At 40.7% G+C, this 21,487-nt stretch overlaps 1 protein-coding gene across 4 annotated transcripts; it reads right to left on the bottom strand.

Moving 5' to 3' along the window:
* Window positions 1–780: 780 nt before the first annotated feature.
* Window positions 781–19,818, bottom strand: LOC113903407 (dihydrodiol dehydrogenase 3-like). Of its 4 annotated transcripts, XM_027559489.1 has the most exons (10): window positions 19,657–19,817; window positions 18,013–18,190; window positions 15,487–15,654; window positions 14,537–14,653; window positions 12,932–13,009; window positions 12,395–12,517; window positions 6,733–6,842; window positions 5,414–5,579; window positions 2,799–2,881; window positions 781–928 (listed from the first exon to the last, which is right to left on the bottom strand). In XM_027559489.1, exons 2-10 carry the CDS (start codon window positions 18,094–18,096, stop codon window positions 886–888), a joined length of 972 nt encoding a protein of 323 aa, XP_027415290.1. In that variant the 5' UTR covers window positions 18,097–18,190; window positions 19,657–19,817; the 3' UTR covers window positions 781–885. The 4 variants fall into 4 exon arrangements, 3 of the variants coding, with proteins under 3 accessions (XP_027415290.1, XP_027415292.1, XP_027415291.1); XR_003514101.1 differs by lacking the exon at window positions 5,414–5,579; XM_027559491.1 differs by lacking the exons at window positions 5,414–5,579; window positions 6,733–6,842 and having other exon boundaries at window positions 19,657–19,818.
* Window positions 19,819–21,487: the final 1,669 nt, after the last annotated feature.

A 21,487-nucleotide genomic window follows, 5' to 3' on the forward strand; every position in this document is an offset into this window, starting at 1 on the left:
TTGGGGACAAGACTGGGGCTGGAGACACACTTCTGAGTTGGCACCACTTTCCCTGGTGCCTGTGATGGCTGATGGCCATCTCCTCCTCAGTAGGCAGCAGTGCCAAGCAAGAGCGGCTGGAGGAGGAGCCTGTGCAGGGGGATGGCCTGGACCGAGGTGGTCCTGCAGGCTGGTCAGAGCATCAAGCAGTGCCAGTCAGCTGCCCCATGGGCTTGAGAGCAGTCACATGTGCACACACTCTTGCAAAGTAGAGTCTTGGCTCCTTGAACCCTCTGGTAAAGCTCCATAAGGTTTCAAATGAGTCGAGGGGGCTCGTCTTCCCAGGGCCAGTCCTCAGACCTGGGGTTCCTAACATGGGTCTTAAACCCCTCGATCTTTAAGGACAATCTCTGAGCCTGTTGGTACTTCTCCTCTTCTGTGTCACCTGCTAGGGGTGTGGGTCTTAACTAGATTTCTTCTACCACATGCCAGCTAGACTCTGTAAGTTCTTTCTTGATGGCCTCAGTTGTAGAAGAGCCACTACTCTTCTGCTACTCTTCAAATTTTTTGCAGCAAGACTTACTTTATATATAGTTGTATTTTTTTCTTTTTTTGTTGCACAGCTCAGCTTGGGGAATCTAGTTACCCAACCAGGGATCAAACCTATGCCCCCTGCAGTGGAAGCATGGATTCTTAACCACTGGACCACCAGGGAAGTCTCCAACTCTGCTTTTTAATCCCTTCCCAAGTATCCTCGCTTTGAAGTCTTTATTATTTCACATACACAAAAAGCAAGAAGCCTTAAACTAGAGACACAGTTTTTAATTAGCTCCACCAATCATAACAACTCTCTCCACACCCCAAAAATCAGTAAATTCTGATAGAACCATGATGGATCGCTCACAATCAGTATTCTTCGGAAAATGGATAGTCAGGGTGATCAGCAAGGCTGAAAGAGAAGGAGGGATGTTAATTTATTAATTCTGTATCACATGGCCAAGGAGAGTGCTTCTCTGTGGATGTAGCCAGGACAGCCTAAACATCTCAGTCCACAACCACATCCCACTTTCTACCCCAGGCACCCAGTCCATGTGTGAACAGTGCCTGCGTGTCTGATTCCCACAGTCACAAGCAATATAAACATCACAGTGATATTTCCCTTGTTTGGAATTACAGTTTATAAGAAGGTCTGAGAACTACAGCTAAAACATGAAGGTCATTTCAGCCCTAGGTGGAACATTTGGTCCTGGGTGGTGATGATGATGATCTCAGTAACAATTGTGCAGATCTTTTTAACACATCCATTCAACAAGTAAGTACTGAGCACCCCTCAAAATAGAAGGCATTCCATTAAGAACCTTCTGATCTCTTGAGATGTCATGGACGCACAAGCAACAATACCGATAAAGTGAGATGACTATTTTCTTAATTTACAAAGGATTAAAACAGCGGCTAATTAATAATTAGTATTACTGCTGCTTTCCTTTTTTCCCTATGTTTTTACTTTTCTTCCTAAATTCATTCCTTTCAATTTATTTCATTAAAGAGTACATTCTGAGTGATTCCATATGCCAAGAGTTATGCTGTTGACTTAAACCCACAAACATGAGGAAGTCCAGGCACAGACAGCCTGATGAAGGTGAACAGAGAAATACACTGAAAAGTTTTTGAGTACAGAAAAGTAAATTTCCATCTTTTTGTTTTCATTTGTAATATCCTTTTTCAGAATCATGATATAGCTTTACAAACAGGAGACAAAGTTTTGACATCTTTCATGTAAAACTAAGTCTTCCTTTTACTAATAATTTGTATTACCTTCTCTCTAAACTCTCTTCTAATATCTCTCTGTTTGATTAGCCTTCTTTCTCTTCAATCCTGACATCCTCCTGCAGTAATTAGGCAGCTGGAATTTCATGTTAGTGACTAAGTCAAAGTCAAGGAGTTAGGAGTTCCCTAGGGGATGATCCCTGATGAACAAAGCAACACTGAAGTGAGTCTTGACTCAAGAAACCAGAGAGACCCAGACAATCTTACCTGGGTGTGTCCTGCTAAGGACACGACCATCATTCACTGGAGGGTCAGTTAAGCTCATGATCACCTTGTAATTCAGTTTTCTGAGATTATAAGGATGAGGACATGGGATTTTTAATAGGGGGAAAAGGCCAATGAAGAGATCTATTTGGAAGAAATGGATGGTGTCTTGGTAAAGAAAGGCCCATTAGGGAGAAAATTCACCAGACACTTAGGGAAGGGAGTGGAGGCCGGGCCATGTGACCTCTCAGTACTGATGCATTTTGCCTTTCATGAGACTTTCCTCCATAAAAAAGATCAACAATATATTTTACAATTGTGTTAGGATAAAAACAAATGTAGTCCAAGCTGGATTCATTATTACATAGTCATTATTAATCATTTCCTCCCAATTTTATAAAAAGTTTAAAGATAAAATATGTTCACAGATCCCTAAAAGAATAGCGGGCTGCAGGCACTGTCCCTTCTGTGTCTACTGGATTCCTGGGCCCTGAGAAGAGATACATCAGTCACAGGGATTAGGGGCACAAAGTAGTGAATTCACCACCATGTCAAATCTGGGGATTTTATTTATGGGCTGTCCTGTGCCCCATTCACATTGCTATTGGTCAGAGATGGAGCCCTGGAGGAAACCTTTGGTCTGAGGTCTGCATGAAGCCCAAGGTTTACAGCTATTCTGGAAACCAGGATTGTCTTCTGAGAATTAAGTTTTTAAAAAGTTTAGTTCCCCTACTGACCTGTCTGCTACAGAAAACAGTGTATGTGTGAAATATACACAAGTCACTTACAAGACTAAATCATAATATCGTATGTTACTGTTGAGGCCATCAATTGCTTTCATGTCTTCTGGAGTCAATTCAAAGTCAAGAACCTGGAATAAAGGAAGAATCACATTGACTTCTCCCCTAAGGCGCTGGCCTCCCCCTGGGGACTGCAGGACCTTCCAGCTGGATGGAGACAAGAAGAGGGGACAGGGAAGCCGTGTCTGTCTTCAGCTTCCAGGTGAACAACTTGGGACCCTCTGCAGAGTTCTCACTTCTCCTTTCTACAACCTCTACTTTTCTGCTCCAGTTCTCAGACAGACACACACACACAGGTTGCAAGGCATCAATCCCCTATCTTTCTACGTGAATTTCTTTTGACAGAAGAAAAGCAAACAAAAATCAACTTTTTTTGCAAACAAAGGCACTGTTGGACAACCTGGACAAAATACATGCACTTGACCGAACACTAGACTGTTTTCTTCCTTCTCAACATCCCCTAAAATATGACACAGCATAGAGCTTAAGCAAGTATGGAAAAGAGGATCCCCCTGTGAAAACCTAATCAAGAATCTGATAGCAAACTTATTCATTACCTATGAATAAATCTAAAACATTGATTATTGTACATGTCTCTGTGACAAAGTTATGAGATGCATTTAAAATATTAAAGAATACTTAAATAATTAAAAAATGCATATCATAGTCACAAAATGGAAATGTCAATTTCATATACAAATCAGTTTTCTCCAAAGTGAGAAATGCAATGTGCACCAAAGTCTTAAACAGTTATTATTTTGTGGAAGTTGGTAGATTGATACTAAATTTTATATAAAAGAACAGCTAGTCAAGAGCAGTGATGACATACTTAAAGGGAAAAAAAGAACGCTATTTAAAACAAGATTATTTTCCACTATAATAAAGTAACAGAGAGAGGCCAGAAATGTACTTATGGACATTTGATACATGACAGAGTTGACAGTGAAAATCTGTGGGAAAATACTGACACATAGATTTCTGTTTAACTATATGTATATACCTTTTCATGTCATATTCAAAAATCAGTTTAAGTGTATTACAGATTGAGATTTGGGTGGAAACAAAAAACCAGTTTATTAGGGAACATTTCCCTTACCCTTGAATTAGTTTGACCTGTAACTTCCACTGGACAGTGATATTTCCCAGAAGTGGTGAGTCAGATCTGAGCCCAGACAGGAAGAGGATTTTTTTCCCACTCACTGACTGGGGTTAATTGTGCTGTGATGAGATAAAGACCAAGTAGGTTGACAACAGTCTAGCCAAATATATATGACAATATATACAGAGAAGCATGCAGTCTTCTCTAACAATAGGCTCATCCACCTGCTAAAGCAGAACTGCCAAGCAGCTCTGCACTGAACAGCTGCTGCTGCTGCTAAGTCGCTTCAGTCATGTCTGACTCTGTGCAACCCCATAGACAGCAGCCCACCAGGCTTCCCCGTCCCTGGGATTCCCCAGGCAAGAACACTGGAGTGGGTTGCCATTTCCTTCTCCAATGCATGAAAGTGAAAGGTGAAAGTGAAGTTGCTCGGTCGTGTCCGACTCTTAGCGACCTCATGGACTACAGCCTACCAGGCTGCTCCATCCATGAGATTTTTCCAGGCAAGAGTACTGAAGTGGGGTGCCATTGAACTACAAATACCCAACAGAGTTCAGCCAAGAAGACAACAGCTTAGCTGAGTGCAGGTTGATTGTGAAACCACAGAATCAAGAGACACATAAACGATCTCTGCCTTAAACCCCTAAATGGGGGAGATTTCCTGTACAGCTATGGCTAATGGTATAATATAAAAATAAAAAGACATATAATCTAATAAAAATGTACAAAGTCATAAATAGGAACTTCACAAAGGCAGAAACTGAAATGCATGAAAATGAAACTACATTAATATTCAGAGAAATGTAAAATAAAATATGATGAATTGGTTCAGGATGACTGCTTTCACTCGCGTGTCCCCAAACTCATATATTGTTAACCTTACCCGCCCTGTGATGGTGCTAGAAATGGAGCTTTTGAGGGGTGATTATATCATGATAGTGGAGCTTTTATGAACGAGATTTGAACAGTATCATATTCATATAAGAGACTTGAGAGAGCTCTGTTGCCCCCTCCACCATGTTAAGGTACAAGGAGAAGCCTGTGACCTGGAGGAGAGCCCTCACCTGATCACCCGGGCACCCTGACTCCAGTCTTTCAGCTTTAGAACTGTGAGGAATAAAGTTCAATTTTTTTCCTAAGCCACTCAATCTGTGGTATTTTGTAAGAGCAGCCTAAACAATTTAAGAAAATCACATAATGCAACTTTGTCAATTGAAAACAAAGAAAATAAGATGTCATTTGCACAAGGTGACAGAATAAGTTGCAGACGTAATGCTGGATCTAAAATCTCTATTTTCTGTCCAACCTTAACCCTCTCCAGCCATGTCACCTCTCCTGTTGCCACATCAGGAGGAGAAAACCACTGGCAATACACACATGGCATTCATGCACAGGAAAGAACAGGTAACTCATTTTGACTCAAAAATAATCTGAGAGCTGGACAAAAATGACCCTTGTGAAGGATATTCCTTAGAAGCCCTCTGCCTACAGCCCCACTCATCACCTGCATGTTCTCTTTGATCCGCTTCCTGTTGTAACTCTTGGCTAGAACCACAACCCCACGTTGTATCTGGTAGCGAAGGGCAACCAGAGCTGGGGTCTGCTTGTGCTTTTTGGCAATGGCACAAAGAACCGGGTCCTCCAAAAGAATAGGGTAGTTCGGGTTCACCCTGGAAGGAAATCAAGAAATCCTGAGGAGCTGAGAGTGAGTACTCAGTTTCTAAGAGGATTCTCAAACAGACCAAGTAGGTCCACTCTAGACCAGTGCTTCTCAAAGTGTGGTCCAGGGACCAGCAGCATTGGTTTCACCTGGAGTCTTGTTAGAAATACAAATCCCATGGCTTAGCTGAAGACAAACTGAATCAGAAACTTGACTCTGTCACCTCCCAATCTGTGTTTACAAAGCTCTCCTGGTCACCTGGGTGTATGCTGAGTTGAGATCAATGTTTCCACAGCTGTGGTTTTGTTCTTGTACATTTCAGGGGTTGTTTTTCCTCTCCAATCATAGCCCCAAAGTAAGTACAAGAGCATAAAAGCAGAAGGAAAAGACGGATACTTTTTGTTTAACTTTCTCAGTATTGATAAAAATTGAGTAGTCTCATAGTAACTATTCTTTTCATCACTATTTACAGTGTGCACTACTTATACAGATGTTTACAAAAATGGTTCAAATTATCATTTTTTTTGATCATCATTGACCTGGGAGGTTTATTATCCTGACTTTTGGCATAAGGTAAGGAGAAGGCAATGGCACCCCACTCCAGCACTTTTGCCTGGAAAATCCCATGGATGGAGGACCCTGGTAGGCTGCAATCCGTGGGGTCGCTAAGAGTTGGACACGACTGAGCAACTTCGGTTTCACTTTTCACTTTCATGCATTGGAGAAGGAAATGGCAACCCACTCCAGTGTTCTTGCCTGGAGAATCCCAGGGATGGGGGAGCCTGGTGGCTGCCGTCTATGGGGTCACACAGAGTCGGACACGACTGAAGTGACTTAGCATAGCAAGGGAAGCTCAGAGTCTTTTACTAGCAACGTGTTCATTAGTTACTAAGCAAGTAAATCATGACTTAAGCTTATGTCTTAGATTTCAACTGGGGGATTATATATAGATTTTAATTCAGTCACTTGTTATTGATTAATCTACAAGACACATATAATGTAAAAAATAATTGGGCAGGTGATGAGAAGACAAAAGAGAAGGCTCTTCCATTTTCCCTCTCTACCCTCTGCCAGTTGAGAGCGCTGAGTACAACATAAAAAAACATATTCCATGAAAAATTGAATTTTAGGTAAACTCTGTTGTCTTCCTTAGCGTTCATTACCAATTTTTCAATCGTTGGGATCCCAGAGCACCATAGGCAACAAGAACAATATCATGTGACTTGCAGAACTCCAACAGTTTGTTCTGATTGAGATAAGGGTGACATTCCACCTGTAGAATGCCAACATAAAAGAGGGTCAGGTTATATAGGAAGGTGATACCAATATGACAGAGAAAGGCAAAAAGTTTAAAACATCTAAAGAAAAAATAAACTATGGAACACTAAATTGGAACTGAAAATATCAATATCAAGTAATTTTTAAAAGAAATACATATTATATCTCTATTCCCAAAAACAGAAAAAGTAATAACATTCCCGAGAACAAGCAACCCCAGGGAGCAGAACTCAGTTTCTAAATACATTACCAGGTGACATACCTAACTCCAGATCTGGGACAAGAAAACAACTGTTTGAGTCTTGGACATCAATTCTTGCAAAAAGCAAGAATTTGCTCCAAGATACGTGAATAAATGTCTGCAGGACAAAAGAACCAGATTGATGGGTTCCCATTGGTAACATCTGAGTACATTTTAACACCAAAGGGAATCATGAGTGAGAGCAAATATAGCACACAGGGTCAACAAAAATCCCTGAGAGAGAAAGAGCAAAAACGTTTCCCTCCACGGATGATTATTATGAAAACTCCTTTCTCAGAAACTGACAATTAAAGGGAAGAAGGAAAGTGTTTGATTTGTCTCATAGAAATGCTGCTGCTGCTGCTGCTGTTGCTGCTAAGTTGCTTCAGTTGTGTCCGACTCTATGGGACCCCATAGACAGCAGCCCACCAGGCTCTGCTGTCCATGGGATTTTCCAGACAAAAGAGAACTGGAGTGGGGTGCCATTGCCTTCTGTCTTATAGGAATAGGTGTATTTTATCCTGACTTAATGAGGGAATTTTATTTTTACAATAAAATGTCAGGTAAGAAGATTAAAAAGTGCTTACATTGAAAATATTGAAAACTGTCCCAACGAAATAATTAATTCAGGTGAACATCATTGATGGATTCTCAACAATTATATGAAAACTTGGGGGAAATTGAAATTCCTCTGAGGACAATTATTATCCAGTAGATGACTAGGCAATTTCAACATGGGAAATACACATTTCCAAATTTAAAATCTAGCTACCAGTAGCTTTAATAGGAGAACAAAATAACCATCATCACAGTGGGATAGCTGGTTATCATGTGCTTCCTGCTGGGTGCCATGTGAGGGGCACAGCATGTAAAGGACATATTCCCAAAATGTATAAATTTATGAGCATGAGTAAGGGGTTCAGGACTATCTGTTAATTTACAGGAATTGAGAAATAAATTAACAATACAAGATGATAGTCTGATAAATCTATTATATTTGTCAAAAAACTGTTTGGATATCATAGTTAGAAAATATAATTGAGTGACCATGACAGGTTAAAAAAGCTTGAGATACATGACTCAAAGTGACATGTGAGCCACAATGAGATCAGTTCAACCTAATGTTACACATGTAAATACACACACACACACACACACACACACACACACACCTGCCAATGTGGCAAAATGTGAAACATTTTGCATACAAAAGGGAAAATATGAGAGTACTTGATGGTACCCTTAACTTTTCTAATATCTGAAAATTTTCACAATGAGAACTTGGAGGCAAAATTAATGCTAAAATCACAATAGTTTTGAAGCCTTTTTAATTTAGAATATCAATTATACATATATGTTGTGCTGTGCTTAGTTGTGCAGTCATGTCCAACCCCTTGTGACCCCATGGACTGTGACTTGCCAGGCTCCTCTGTCCATGGGGATTCTCCAGACAAGAATACTGGAGTGGGTTGCCATGCCCTCCTCCAGGGGATCTTCCCAACTCAGGGATCAAACCCAGGTCTCCCGCATTGCAGGCAGATTCTTTATCATCTGAGCCACCAGGGAAGCCCAAGAATATTGGAATGGGTAGCCTATCCTTTCTCCAGGGACCTTGCTTCTATTACCAGTCACATCCACCACTGGGTATTGTTTTTGCTTTGGCTCCATCCCTTCATTCTTTCTGCAGTTATTTCTCCACTGATGTCCAGTAGCATATTGGGCACCTACTAACCCGGGGAGTTCCTCTTTCAGTATCCTATCATTTTGCCTTTTCATACTGTTCTATAGGCAAGAATACTGAAGTGGTTTGCCATTCCCTTCTCCAGTGGACCACATTCTGTCAGACGTCTCCACCATGACCCACCCATCCTGGGTGGTCCCACACAGCATGGCTTAGTTTCACTGAATTAGACAAGATCATTCAGGTATGACCTAAATCAAATCCCTTATGATTATACAGTGGAGGTGAGAAATAGATTTAAGGGCCTAGATATGACAGACAGAGTGCCTGATGAACTATGGAGAGAGGTTCGTGACATTGTATAGGAGACAGGGATCAAGACCATCCCCATGGAAAAGAAATGCAAAAAAGCAAAATGGTTGTCTGAGGAGGCCTTACAAATAGCTGTGAAAAGAAGAAAAGCAAAAAGCAATGTAGAAAAGGAAAGATATAAGCATCTGAATGCAGAGTTCCAAAGAAGAGCAAGGAGAGATAAGAAAGCCTTCCTCAGTGATCAGTGCAAAGAAATAGAGGAAAACAACAGAATGGGAAAGACTAGAGATCTCTTCAAGAAAATTAGAGATATCAAGGGGACATTTCATGCAAAGTTGGGCTCGATAAAGAACAGAAATGGTATGGACCTAACAGAAGCAGAAGATATTAAGAAGAGGTGGCAAGAATACACAGAAGAACTGTACAAAAAAGAGCTTCTGACCCAGATGATCACGATGGTGTGATCACTCACCTAGAGCCAGACATCCTGGAATGTGAAGTCAAGTGGGCCTTAGAAAGCATCACTACAAACAAAGCTAGTAGAGGTGATGGAATTCCAGTTGAGCTCTTTCAAATCCTGAAAGATGATGCTGTGAAAGTGCTGCACTCAATATGCCAGCAAATTTGGAAAACTCAGCAGTGGCCACAGGACTGGAAAAGGTCAGTTTTCATTCCAGTCTCAAAGAAAGGCAATGCCAAAGAATGCTCAAACTACCGCACAATTGCACTCATCTCACACGCTAGTAAAGTAATGCTCAAAATTCTCCAAGCCAGGCTTTAGCAGTACATGAACCGTGAACTTCCTGATGTTCAAGCTGGTTTTAGAAAAGGCAGAGGAACCAGAGATCAAATTGCCAACATCTGATGGACCATGGAAAAAGCAAGAGAGTTCCAGAAAAACATCTATTTCTGCTTTATTGACTATGCCAAAGCCTTTGACTGTGTGGATCACAATAAACTATGGAAGATTCTGAAAGAGTTGGGAATATCAGACCACCAGACCTGCCTCTTGAGAAACCTGTGTGGAGGTCAGGAAGCAACAGTTAGAACTGGACATGGAACAACAGACTGGTTCCAAATAGGAAAAGGAGTACGTCAAGGCTGTATATTGTCACCCTGCTTATTTAACTTATACACAGAGTACATCATGAGGAACTCTGGGCTGGAAGAAGCACAAGCTGGAATCAAGATTGCTGTGAGAAATATCAATAACCTCAGACATTCAGATGACACCACCCTTATGACAGAAAGTGAAGAGGAACTAAAAAGCCTCTTAATGAAGGTGAAAGAGGAGAGTGAAAAAGTTGGCTTAAAGCTCAACATTCAGAAAACGATGATCCTGGCATCTGGTCCCATCACTTCATGGGAAATAGATGGGGAAACAGTGGAAACTGTGTCAGACTTTATTTTTTGGGCTTCGAAATCACTGCAGATGGTGATTGCAGCCATGAAATTAAAACACACTTACTCCTTGGAAGGAAAGTTATGATCAATCTAGGCAGCATGTTAAAAAGTAGAGACATTACTTTGCCAACAAAGGTTCGTCTAGTCAAGGCTATGGTTTTTCCAGTGGTCCTGTATGGATGTGAGAGTTGGACTGTGAACAAAGCTGAGTGCTGAAGAATTGATGCTTTTGAACTGTAGTGTTGGAGAAGACTCTTGAGAGTCCCTTGGACAGCTAGGAGATCCAACCAGTCCATCCTAAAGGAAATCAGTCTGGGTGTTCATTGGAAGGACTGATGCTAAAGCTTAAACTCCAGTACTTTGGCCACCTCATGCGAAGAGTTGACTTATTGGAAAATACCGATGCTGGGAGGGATTGGGGGCAGGAGAAGAAGGGGACGATAGAGGATGAGATGGCTGGATGGCATCACCAACTTGATGGACATGAGTTTGAGTGAATTCCGGGAGTTAGTTATGGACAGGGAGGCTGGTGTGCTGTGATTTGTGGGGTCACAAAGAGTCGGACATGACTGAGCGACTGAACTGATATATATACATACATATATTTATCCTGAATTTTACAAGCTACATTTTTCTGTAGAAGACTCTTACTCCTTGACTTCAGGTTGTACCTTATAGACGTTATTGTTGTTGTTTAGTCATTAAATCATGTTTGATTTTTTAGTGGCCCCATGGACTTCCCAGGCAAGAATACTGGAGTGGGTTGCCATTTCCTTCTCCAGGGCATCTTACCAACCCAGGGATTGAACCAGAGTCTCCTGCATTGGTAGGCAGATTCTTTACACTGCACTACCAGGGGAGCTTGTGGACATTACGTTATATGAAATACAACAGTTGCAGAAAGACAGATGTTAATATCTAAATTGGTCAAACTCACAGAATTTAAGAGTAATGTGATGGTTACCATGGGGTCAGGGGGAGTAGGGAGAAATCAGTATTTCCTATGCATAGGTACAAGGTCTCAATTATGCAAGGTGAATAAATTCTAGAGTCTTACTGTACAGCATCGTCCCTATGCTTAAAGTTATTGTATTATACAATACAATACAATGAACTTAAAGTACATTGTATTGTGCAGTGTTATATACTTAAAATGTTTTTAAATAAAGCATTTTAACTTTTCTTACAGCGATAAAGTAAAAATATAACAAAAATATAAGAGTACAGAATCAAACAAATAAAAATGTATTTAAACAGTTAATTTTATCATAGACATCAATGGGAGAAAAAGATCAAGACTGAGTAAATCACAGGGTGTGCTCTAATTCCTGACTATTTCATCTACTGTTAGTATCACTGTAAAATGCTGATTTCACTCTATAACCTGAATGATTTTCATAACCTCCAGTAAAATTTTTTGTACTATGCTTCCTGTTGAAAACCCTATAAGCACAGAGACACCAAGACTAAGGATTTGGGTAGCCAAACCCCATACAAACTCTTAACACTTGTCTCAGCTGATTTATCTCTATTTACTTCCTATTCCATGTTTTAATGGTCTTCTGGTACACAGTTCCCTCTGAAGCACTTTTATCATCTGATTTCTGGAGATCCTTTCAGCTCAGGGAAACACCTCCTTCCTCTACATTCTGGGGGACTAGCCTAACTCCCTTCACCTCCATTACCTTCGCCCTGTCCTCATCACAATTTAGCAGATTTTCCGCCCAGACTTTATCAGACAGAGATACCTTTTTGGGTTCTATTTACACCATCCAGACAGGGGCTCTGATCTCTAGAATCCTCTGTCCACAAAGGTCGGATGAACAGGAGGGGAGGACAGACAGACATCAGGCTGAAGTCCAAGAAGGAGGTTCTGAAGAGCAGGAGGGAGAGGAGCCAAGCTGCTCACCTGGTTACAGACAGGCTTGTACTTGAGCCCCGGCTTGTTCAGGATCTTCTCCAGCTGCTTGTGGTTGAAGTTGGACACCCCGATGGACTTGGTCAGCCCTGCATCCTTACACTTCTCCAGGGCCTGGGAAGGAGGGGTGGTGAGCAGTCATTTGAAATGAGTGATAGAACAAGAATAAATGATGGAAAAAAATCTGTAAAAAGTGTCTCATGTCAAGAATTGACATTGATTTTAAGAAAGAAAAAAGGAGAAGAAGGTCATGACACAAGAAGAAGAATTAACCATCTCCTCCTTAGAAAACCCTGGAGAAGACCTATCACATGGAAAGAAACAGATGCCTGGCTTCACCGTCCCAGATTCTGTCCTTTTCTGTGAGCATTTCAGCAATGGTTTCCTCCCCACAACCCCAGCATCCCAGTCCTTAGATTCATGAACTGCTGACTCTGATGGTCCAGAGCCCATTCTCACAGGTGGAAGAAATGAAGGAGGTTCCCCCTCTCCTGACTCCTCCCCTGGTTCTCTCCTCCCTGGACTCACCTCCCACGTGCGACAGAAATCCACTGAGTCATATATAATTTTTCCATTTTCATCTTTTGGAAAAAGTTCCTCTCCTGGCTGGAATAGAAGCAGTCATTTTAGAAATGTCACAAAATAATTTCTCCATATAGTCAGCCTGCCAGGCACATCTACGACCAGGACACTAACCTCCATAAGATAGGTTTACAACATTCAAGATCTCTTACACTTACCATATGTTTTAATAAATAGAACTTTCCTAGGTCCTAAAGGGGACTCATTGTGACTGATGTAAAGAATGGCAATGTTACATGGCTTTATTTCCAGAATAAAGATTACAATCTTGACTTAGATGTGATAGAGTTTCTTTTCTCTCTGAGCATCTGATAGCCCTAGGGCAGACACATGAACCAAGACTCTCCTTAGGTTGATATGGGATGTGAAAGGTCCAGATATGCTCTCAAATGTTCATGACCATGAGCCTTGAACTAATCAAGGTTAATTTACCATTGATGGAAAATGTTGATATAAAAATAAAGCCAACCAAGAATAATGGAAAGTTAGGTGGTATGGGGGAAAAGGAGACACTTCTGAAGAGTACTGCAAATCCTGATATCTTCCATAGCTGGGCCTTGCCATCTACATAAACCAATAAACTCTTCTGCATAGGATAGGATGGCTCGGCTTGGGTTGATTTGTGCAACTTAAAATCAACCTAGAACTCTGAGACAATCTAGAAGGATAGGTTGGGGAGAGAGGTGGGAGGGGGGTTCAGAATGGGAGGGACACATGTATACCTATGGCTATGGCAAAAGCATCACAATATTATAAAGTAATAAACCTTCAATTAAAATAAATAAATAATTTTTAAAAATAGTTCTAAGTAATACAGTTCTTAATGGCTAAGTGCAGTCCACAGACCTCATCATGAAAACAGGCAACAGTGTAGACAAGGTCTCCTAAGTCCCAGTAAAGATTTAGACTCACCTAGAGAGAGCACCATCAAATCTGCTCAACTTGAAGGGGTGAAAGATGAGATAAACTCATCTTGTTCAAGTGTAAGGCAATGTCATGCTCACCAAGGCTATACCAAACTCTGTGTTCTTAAAATCCCCAAGGGACTCAGGAGTCATACTCAGTACTGTGCAGAACTCACCTATTTCTATTCCCTCAAGTTTTTTAGCAGAGAACATGAGATTGTTGAGCTTTTTTCTCTGGGAGGAATGACAAAGAAATTAAAAATTTAAAAAAACTCAGTAAAAAGATAATCATAAATGTTTGGGAATTCTACTCTAGTGAAGAGCATATCCTACTATGAAAAATCTGAAGTCAATCATCCATGCAGGATGATAGACATTCTGACATAAGAAATAAAATAGTTGTGATCGAGTTGACTCATTGGAAAAGACTGATGCTGGGAGGGATTGGGGGCAGGAGGAGAAGGGGATGACAGAGGATGAGATGGCTGGATGGCATCACTGACTCCATGGATGTGAGTCTCAGTGAACTCCGGGAGTTGGTGATGGACAGGGAGGCCTGGCGTGCTGCGATTCATGAGAATCGCAAAGAGTCGGACACGACTGAGTGACCTGATCTGATCTGATCTGAATCATATAAATTGCCAACCTTCAGAGCCAGTGGAAAATGAATAATGTAGAGATCGACATAGTCCAGTTGAAGATTTTTCAGTGACTTTTCCAAGGCTGGTCGGACCAACTCTGGTTGAAGGCAAGTGGACCAAAGCTGCAGAGATTAAAGAAAGGAAGCTGCATGAAATTAACATTGTGGGTAATTTTGTTTTTATGCTTTCATCTAAAAATCAGAGATTTTTCCTGATTAGAAATGGATGATCAGAGAGGAAAACCACCCTGTTTCTTTTTCAGTTCCATTTTTTATCTAACCAACCCATGTAAACTTTGTTATTTGATTGAATTTATCATTAGTACATCATTCACAATGGAAGAAAATGATCCAAGAAATAAAAAGCATTATCAAATAACTAATATACCCATCATCTGAATTATGTTTAATAAAGTTTAAAATTAGTTCACAAAGTCAATCTAATTCTATCAAAGAATAAATCCTCTTAGGAGTAATTAGAATCTTTTTGTTTATGTAACTGTAGGAAGTGTTTTGAACATATTATTACATACAGAACATAATTCAAGACATTTAGTTAGATCTTATGTAATAAAAAATAGCTCCTCTATTTCCACCTCTTAGATGGAAGAACTGAGATTTAGAATTTGAAGAAAATTTAGAAAGTTCCCTAGATGATAAGGAAAGTTATAATCTAATTATTTCTGTCTGATTCATTAGCCCATATTAAATCACACTACTCTGGTCTAGGCTCAGAAAAACAAAGTGACTTTAATTTAAAATTAAAATTTGAACCAATGATGAGAAAGCCATCATCACTCTCACTTTCTTTTTGGACACCAGATTTAATACACAAGTATGTGTGAAAAAAGTTGTACCAATAAGCAGTGTTCACCAAACAGCTACTTATCTGACTACATAATTATCACCTGCACACAATGACTTGCACACATGTGCACACACAACACACACAGAACCTTTGAAGTGTAGAATATGTCTTCTCTCTTCACAGTGCCATCTGCAATCTTGCTCCGAATGGCTTGTCCAACTTGCCTTTCATTTTGGTACAAATGAGCGCAGTCAATATGGCGGAACCCAACCTCTATAGCCAATTGGGTGATCTCCAGAGCTTCACTCTTAGGAACCTACATAAGCAACAAATGTGGTAGTTGAATATTCACACAATAATGAAACTGATGATGCACAAGCTTTGATTTTTCCCAAGAAAAATAAACAAACAAAAGCTTTAATGTTTCTTTGTGCCTTTGGTTAGTTCTGCATGTGTGGTGTTGAACACATGATAGTTTACCTGAAATTTCCTGCAAAGTTATTAAATGAATACCCAGGAAGTCTTCAATCCCAGGTGATCAGTGATTGATTAAAGGCATCAGAGGACCCTAAAGGCCACTTCCAGGTTCAGTGATGTGCTGGAGGAACTCATAAAAGTGAAAAAAGTGAATGTGTTAGTTGTTCAGTTATGTCTGACTCTTTGTGACTTCATGGACTGTAGTCTGCTAGGCTCCTCTGTCCATGGAATTCTCCAGGCAAGAAAGGAAGATCCCCTTCTCCAGGGGATCTTCCTGACACAGGTATCAAACCTGTGTCTCCTGAGTTGCAAGCAATTCTTTACCATCTGAGCCATGGATATGATTTATACAGTGAGATATTCTAAGCAAAGTCAACAAGGGTAAAGGTTCATGATATAAAGCACCAAGAAACAAGGTGAAATCTTGTAAGAGTGCTCTATCTACCAATGTAGTCATGCAGAATACACAAAATAAAAACTATACCTATTCAAAGTGTACTAAGTGATTTTTTAATTGCCTATCCTGGTGGCTCAGATGGTAAAGAATCTGCCTGCAATGCAGGAGATGTGGGTTCGATCTCTGGGTCAGGAACATCCCTTAGAGAAGGGAATAGCAACCCACTCCAGTATTCATGTCTGGAAAATCCCATGGAGAGAGGAGGTTACCAGGTTACAGTCCTTGGGTTTGCAAAGAGCTGGACACAACTGATGGACTACCACTTTTGCTTTCTTTCCCTGTGTAATGCTATCAAGGGATATCAGTAACAACCAAGCTGGTTAACAGTTCCATCACCTCACATAGTTAACTTTTATAGGTGTTTGTGAGACATTTAAGGTCTACTCTCCTGGCAAATCTCAAGAATATAACCCATTATTATTAACAGTAGCCACTGTGCTGTGCATCAGGTCTCCAGACTTATTTATCTTACAACTGAAGGCCTTTACCATTTGAGCAGCATCTTTCCATTTTCCCCAACTTCATCCCCAGCTTCTGGTCACTGTGATTCTACTCTCTGCTTCTATGAGTTCAACTTTTTTTTATAGATCCTACTCATAGACAGATCATGCAGTGTTTGTTCTTTACGTCTGACTTATTTTACTCAGCTTAATGTTATCTAAGTTCATCCATGTTGTTGCAAATTATGGATAATTTCTTTTATAAGCCTGAATAATATTTTGCTTCTTTTTATGTGACTTGTAATCTTTTCTTTTTCAAGGAGGTGCTTGTCTAACTTTCATCTGTTGGGTCTAGTTCTGGCTTTCCTTAAATGCAGGGGCATTCAGGGATGTGCTGAGGAATGAATTAGTGAGCTTCAGTAATAGCTGAACTCTTCCCTCTCCTCATCCCAGTTTGTACCACAAAGTCCTGTCTTCTGTCTTGAAATTTTTTATGAATATTTCCTTCTGTTTCATACATAAAAGAAGTGATATTCAAAGTTTAAGGACCTTGCCATACAACTATTCAATATATACTCTAAAGACAAGAGGGGTAGCAAATTTTCTGGATTCCAGTCTAGTAAATTATCCTCTTTGTCCCTCTTACACTCAAGCACTGAAGACCATAGTTAGATAAAAATATATTACAAAAGCCAAGAATTGAAAGCTTTCCCTATAAGACTATAACTTGTCTCCTCAAATGGCACTGAACTTTCCATTAGAAGAAGTTTCCACACATAAACAGAAGTACAGGCCAAAACACAATTGAAGTGTTTCTTCCCTGTGACCTAGTAGGTATTCCACAGTAGAAAAGCAATTCTCTCCCATTAGTTTTAAGTCATCTCATCTTTAGGAATTTTTATCTCTAATACTTCTCTGGGTCATGTCTTTTTGGAAGGAGGAAATGGTTCTGGAATTAATGAAATATAGAGAAACCTAGCCATTACAATCACCCTCAAAGCAAAGTGGCTGACAGTCAGTGTTCTTGACAGCTGAGTCTCACCTCTTGTGCCAAGCTGGGAGAGAGATGGAAACTGGAGGGGAATCCAGAGTAATCTGCAGGTGAGCACAGCCTCAGACCCTGATGCAGAGTGGAGACTGGATATTCTCTCCCCTTTCACAGGGCATGGTTCTAGCCTGGTTAGTAGAACCACATGATTCTCCCAGAGTCACACAGGAACTCAGTGCTTGACAACTGAAGTCCCTTCTACTCACGTCACATCCACTAGAATTTATGTCAACCCACAACCACTACTCTTACCTCCTCAGGGGCATAGGTTCCAAATCCCAGGATAGGAATGAAGTGGCCATCATTAAGCTTCACCCTCTGGTATTTGGGATCCATTGCCTGTTGCTCTTCTGAGTAAGCAGACTCTGTTTTTTTTTTTTTTTTCCTTCTGCCTTCACAGGTTATAAATAATATGAAGGTAACGCCCCAACTGCACCATCCAATGTTAGTAGATACATTGTAGGAGGAGCATGATTAAACCAATACCCATGGAGTAAGAAATAAACAAAGGGTTTTAACTTGTTTGCTTTTTTATCAGAATAATATTCACAGTGCACAATGATATAAACCATTAATTTCTTGGAAAATTTTACTTTATTTTTTTAATAAGCAAATTTTAAATTCTGGATCCACTTACATTATTGTAAATTATTTCATGGGATTTGCTGAATAATTATTGACCATATGTTAGACTAGAAACCACATGTACCAATTTTTAAAATTTTCTAATTATGAAGCCCAACTTGAGCAAACATCAATTGAAACAATTATCTATATTACAGTGCATACACACACATACTTATACACACAATCACAGAATTTAATGTAATGACTAATAAGGATTTCTCAAAACACTAACACTTAATAAAGAATGAAAACATCAAATGAATATAAATTTGCCTTTTTATATAGCCTACCAGCAAAATTATTTTGCTTATAGATGGTGGTGAAATCCTGAAAATGATATGAAAATCAGACATTCTGGCAAAGGTCTTATTAGAGGTTAGTTATTAATGGTTTTTACTGTGTGCGATATGTTAACAGACTCTCTGTTCAAGTCTTTTAGCTAGTTTTGTTATTCAGTTGCTTAGTCACGTCTGACTCTCCGACCCCATGGACTGTAGCACGTCAGGCTTCCCTGTCCTTCACCATCTCCCGGAGCTTGCTCAAACTCATGTCCATTGAGTCACTGATGCCATTCAACCATCTCTTCCTTTGTCATCCTGTTCTCCTCCTGCCTTCAATATTTCCCAACATCCTGGTCTTTTCTAATGAGTCGGCTAGTTAGAGAACTTTTAAAATTGCCATGACGTAAATGATATTTTATATAATCTGTTATCTTGCTCAACATTATTCACAAAAGGAAGACCTGTAAACAAGTTAAATTATATTATATCTGGAAGAGTGAGGGAAATCATCAAGCATTGCTACAACGGAATGTTGTGAAGCCAATTAAAATTCAATAATTAAAATGGAAATTAAAGTTAGCTAAAGAGTGAGCTATGAACTGTTGGATTTTCCCATGGAAGCATAAGGAAAATTAAAGAAACTAGCTATACAACCTCATAGGAGCCCTGGGAAAGAGTCAGAGGAACACCTAGAGTGAAAAATGAACCAGCTGCCCAGGTGATGGAGTGGTAAAGAATCCGCCTGCAATGCAGGAGACACAAGTTCAATCCCTGGGTTAGGAAGATATCCTGGAGAAGGAAATGAAAACCCATTCCAGTATTCTTGCCTGGGGAATTTCATGGACAGTGGAGCCTGGCAGGCTATAGTTCCATAGGGTCTCAAAAGACTCAGACACAACTCAGTGACCAAACAACAACAACAAATGAACACCCAATTAAGAAAAATTCAGAACAGAATGGCAGGAAATTTCATCATGTATTTACTCACCTGTACCCTTCTGCTTGGGGCAATGCAGTCTTGTTCAGCTCCCAGTTGCCTCCCTCAAACCAGAATGATCACAGAAAACCTTATCTGCAATGTTCCAACCTACTTAGGGGCTGCCTGGAGACTGGTGTCTGTTTCACGCAGTATTCTAAGCTTAAACTGAAGAGCAGCTGGAGTATCTCATTACAGCTGTAGGCGGACTATACATATGTGGGGCCAGGGACAAAGGATAAGGGTGGAGACATAGACTAGACCATGTAAAACCCTGAGTAGAACTGGAGTGTGGATTTGGGGGATAGTAGGGCATTTCAAAAACAATCATAAACTCAGGAGAATCAAAAAGATTCACATATGCCAGACAAGATTATGACTCAGAAATGAACCAAGTTGTCCTCAGTTTTCCTTTGAGCTGATCCCAGGACTAGGAGTATGCCAAGCAAACTAGTGAAGGACTGTCAGGACATGAAACAAATCTACCAGCAGTGAGTGTTTGCCTGTTGTTTCAAGTACCCAACTGTGAACACACACAGGAACACATACACACACATGACATAAAGAGAGAAAGGAAAGGAGAAAGAAAGAAAAAAAGAAAAAGGAAACCATGGTCCAGGAAAGGAAGAAAATAAATTGGCACCGACTCTTCCTGAACAGTCACAGGAGCCACACTTAGCACACAGTGAGTGTCACACACTGTCCTGGGGAGGAGCTCCAGGTAGGATGCTGAGCTCAGCTTCCCCAGGAGCACATCAGGGCTCCATCTCCTGAAAACACACAACACCAGCAGAAAGCCTTGTCCACACCAGGGCTGTAAAGAACTGTCCACATGAAGCTGGGTGGGAAGGGAAGAGAAGCCGTCAGATCAGGACTGAGCCCCCGGGAGGGCCCCAGACGAGAAGGAGGAACAAGGGCTCAGAGGTCCTCCCTGGAGAGACCTGTGAACACCATGTACTGGGCACCACAGCCCTGGGACGACCCCATGAGGTCGCAGCCCCACAGCTGCTGTGAACCCAGGGGGACCCACAGGAGGCCTGGGAACCTGACTCCTCTCCTGAGACACACACCCACTCCTGCTCCTGGAACAGGCTGAGGGGGCGGCAGAACACTGCTCAGACTCGGGCTGATTTACTGGGCAGCCTGTGTGCCTCCAGCCCACAGATGCCCCCTCAGCGCCTCTGGATCCGGTTCACGCCCCCTGGGGCGAGGGCCACCCATGCTGGGCAGAGTGGGTAGTGCCCATACAAGGACACACCTGCAAGACATGGACGGATAACTAGTTTCGTGGAAATGGAGAAAGTTAAACAAATTGAAAAGACAGAGGAATTCGTCTCAAATGAAAAAATAAGAAAATAACACCTGAAAAATCAACTAATGAAACAGATGCATTGCTTACCAAAGTACTTTACCAGAATTCAAAGTGTCAGTAATAAGAATGCTAACTGAACTAGGGAAAAGAGTAAATGAATACAGTGAGACTGTTAACAAGTAACTAAAAAATATTTTAAAAAATAACCAGTCAGAACTGAATAACGCAATAACTCAGATTAAAAAAACACTCTAGAAGGAATTAATAGCAGATTAGGTGATACAGAAAAATTTATAAGTGACCTGGAAGACAGATTTATGTGAATCATGCGTTAGCATTAAAAACAGCAAAAAGGGAAACAAACTTTAAAAAAGAGAACAGTTTAAAAAGCCTCTTGGACAGCATCAGGTGTACTAACATCCTCATGATAAGAGTCCTAGAAGAAAGAGAGAGAGAGAAGGGCAGAAAAGGCATTTGATGAAATTATGGCTAAAAATATTCTGAACCTGCAGAAGGGAAAAGCTATCCAGG

This window comes from Bos indicus x Bos taurus, chromosome 13 (genome assembly GCF_003369695.1).
Source record: "Bos indicus x Bos taurus breed Angus x Brahman F1 hybrid chromosome 13, Bos_hybrid_MaternalHap_v2.0, whole genome shotgun sequence".
NCBI lineage: Eukaryota > Metazoa > Chordata > Mammalia > Artiodactyla > Bovidae > Bos > Bos indicus x Bos taurus.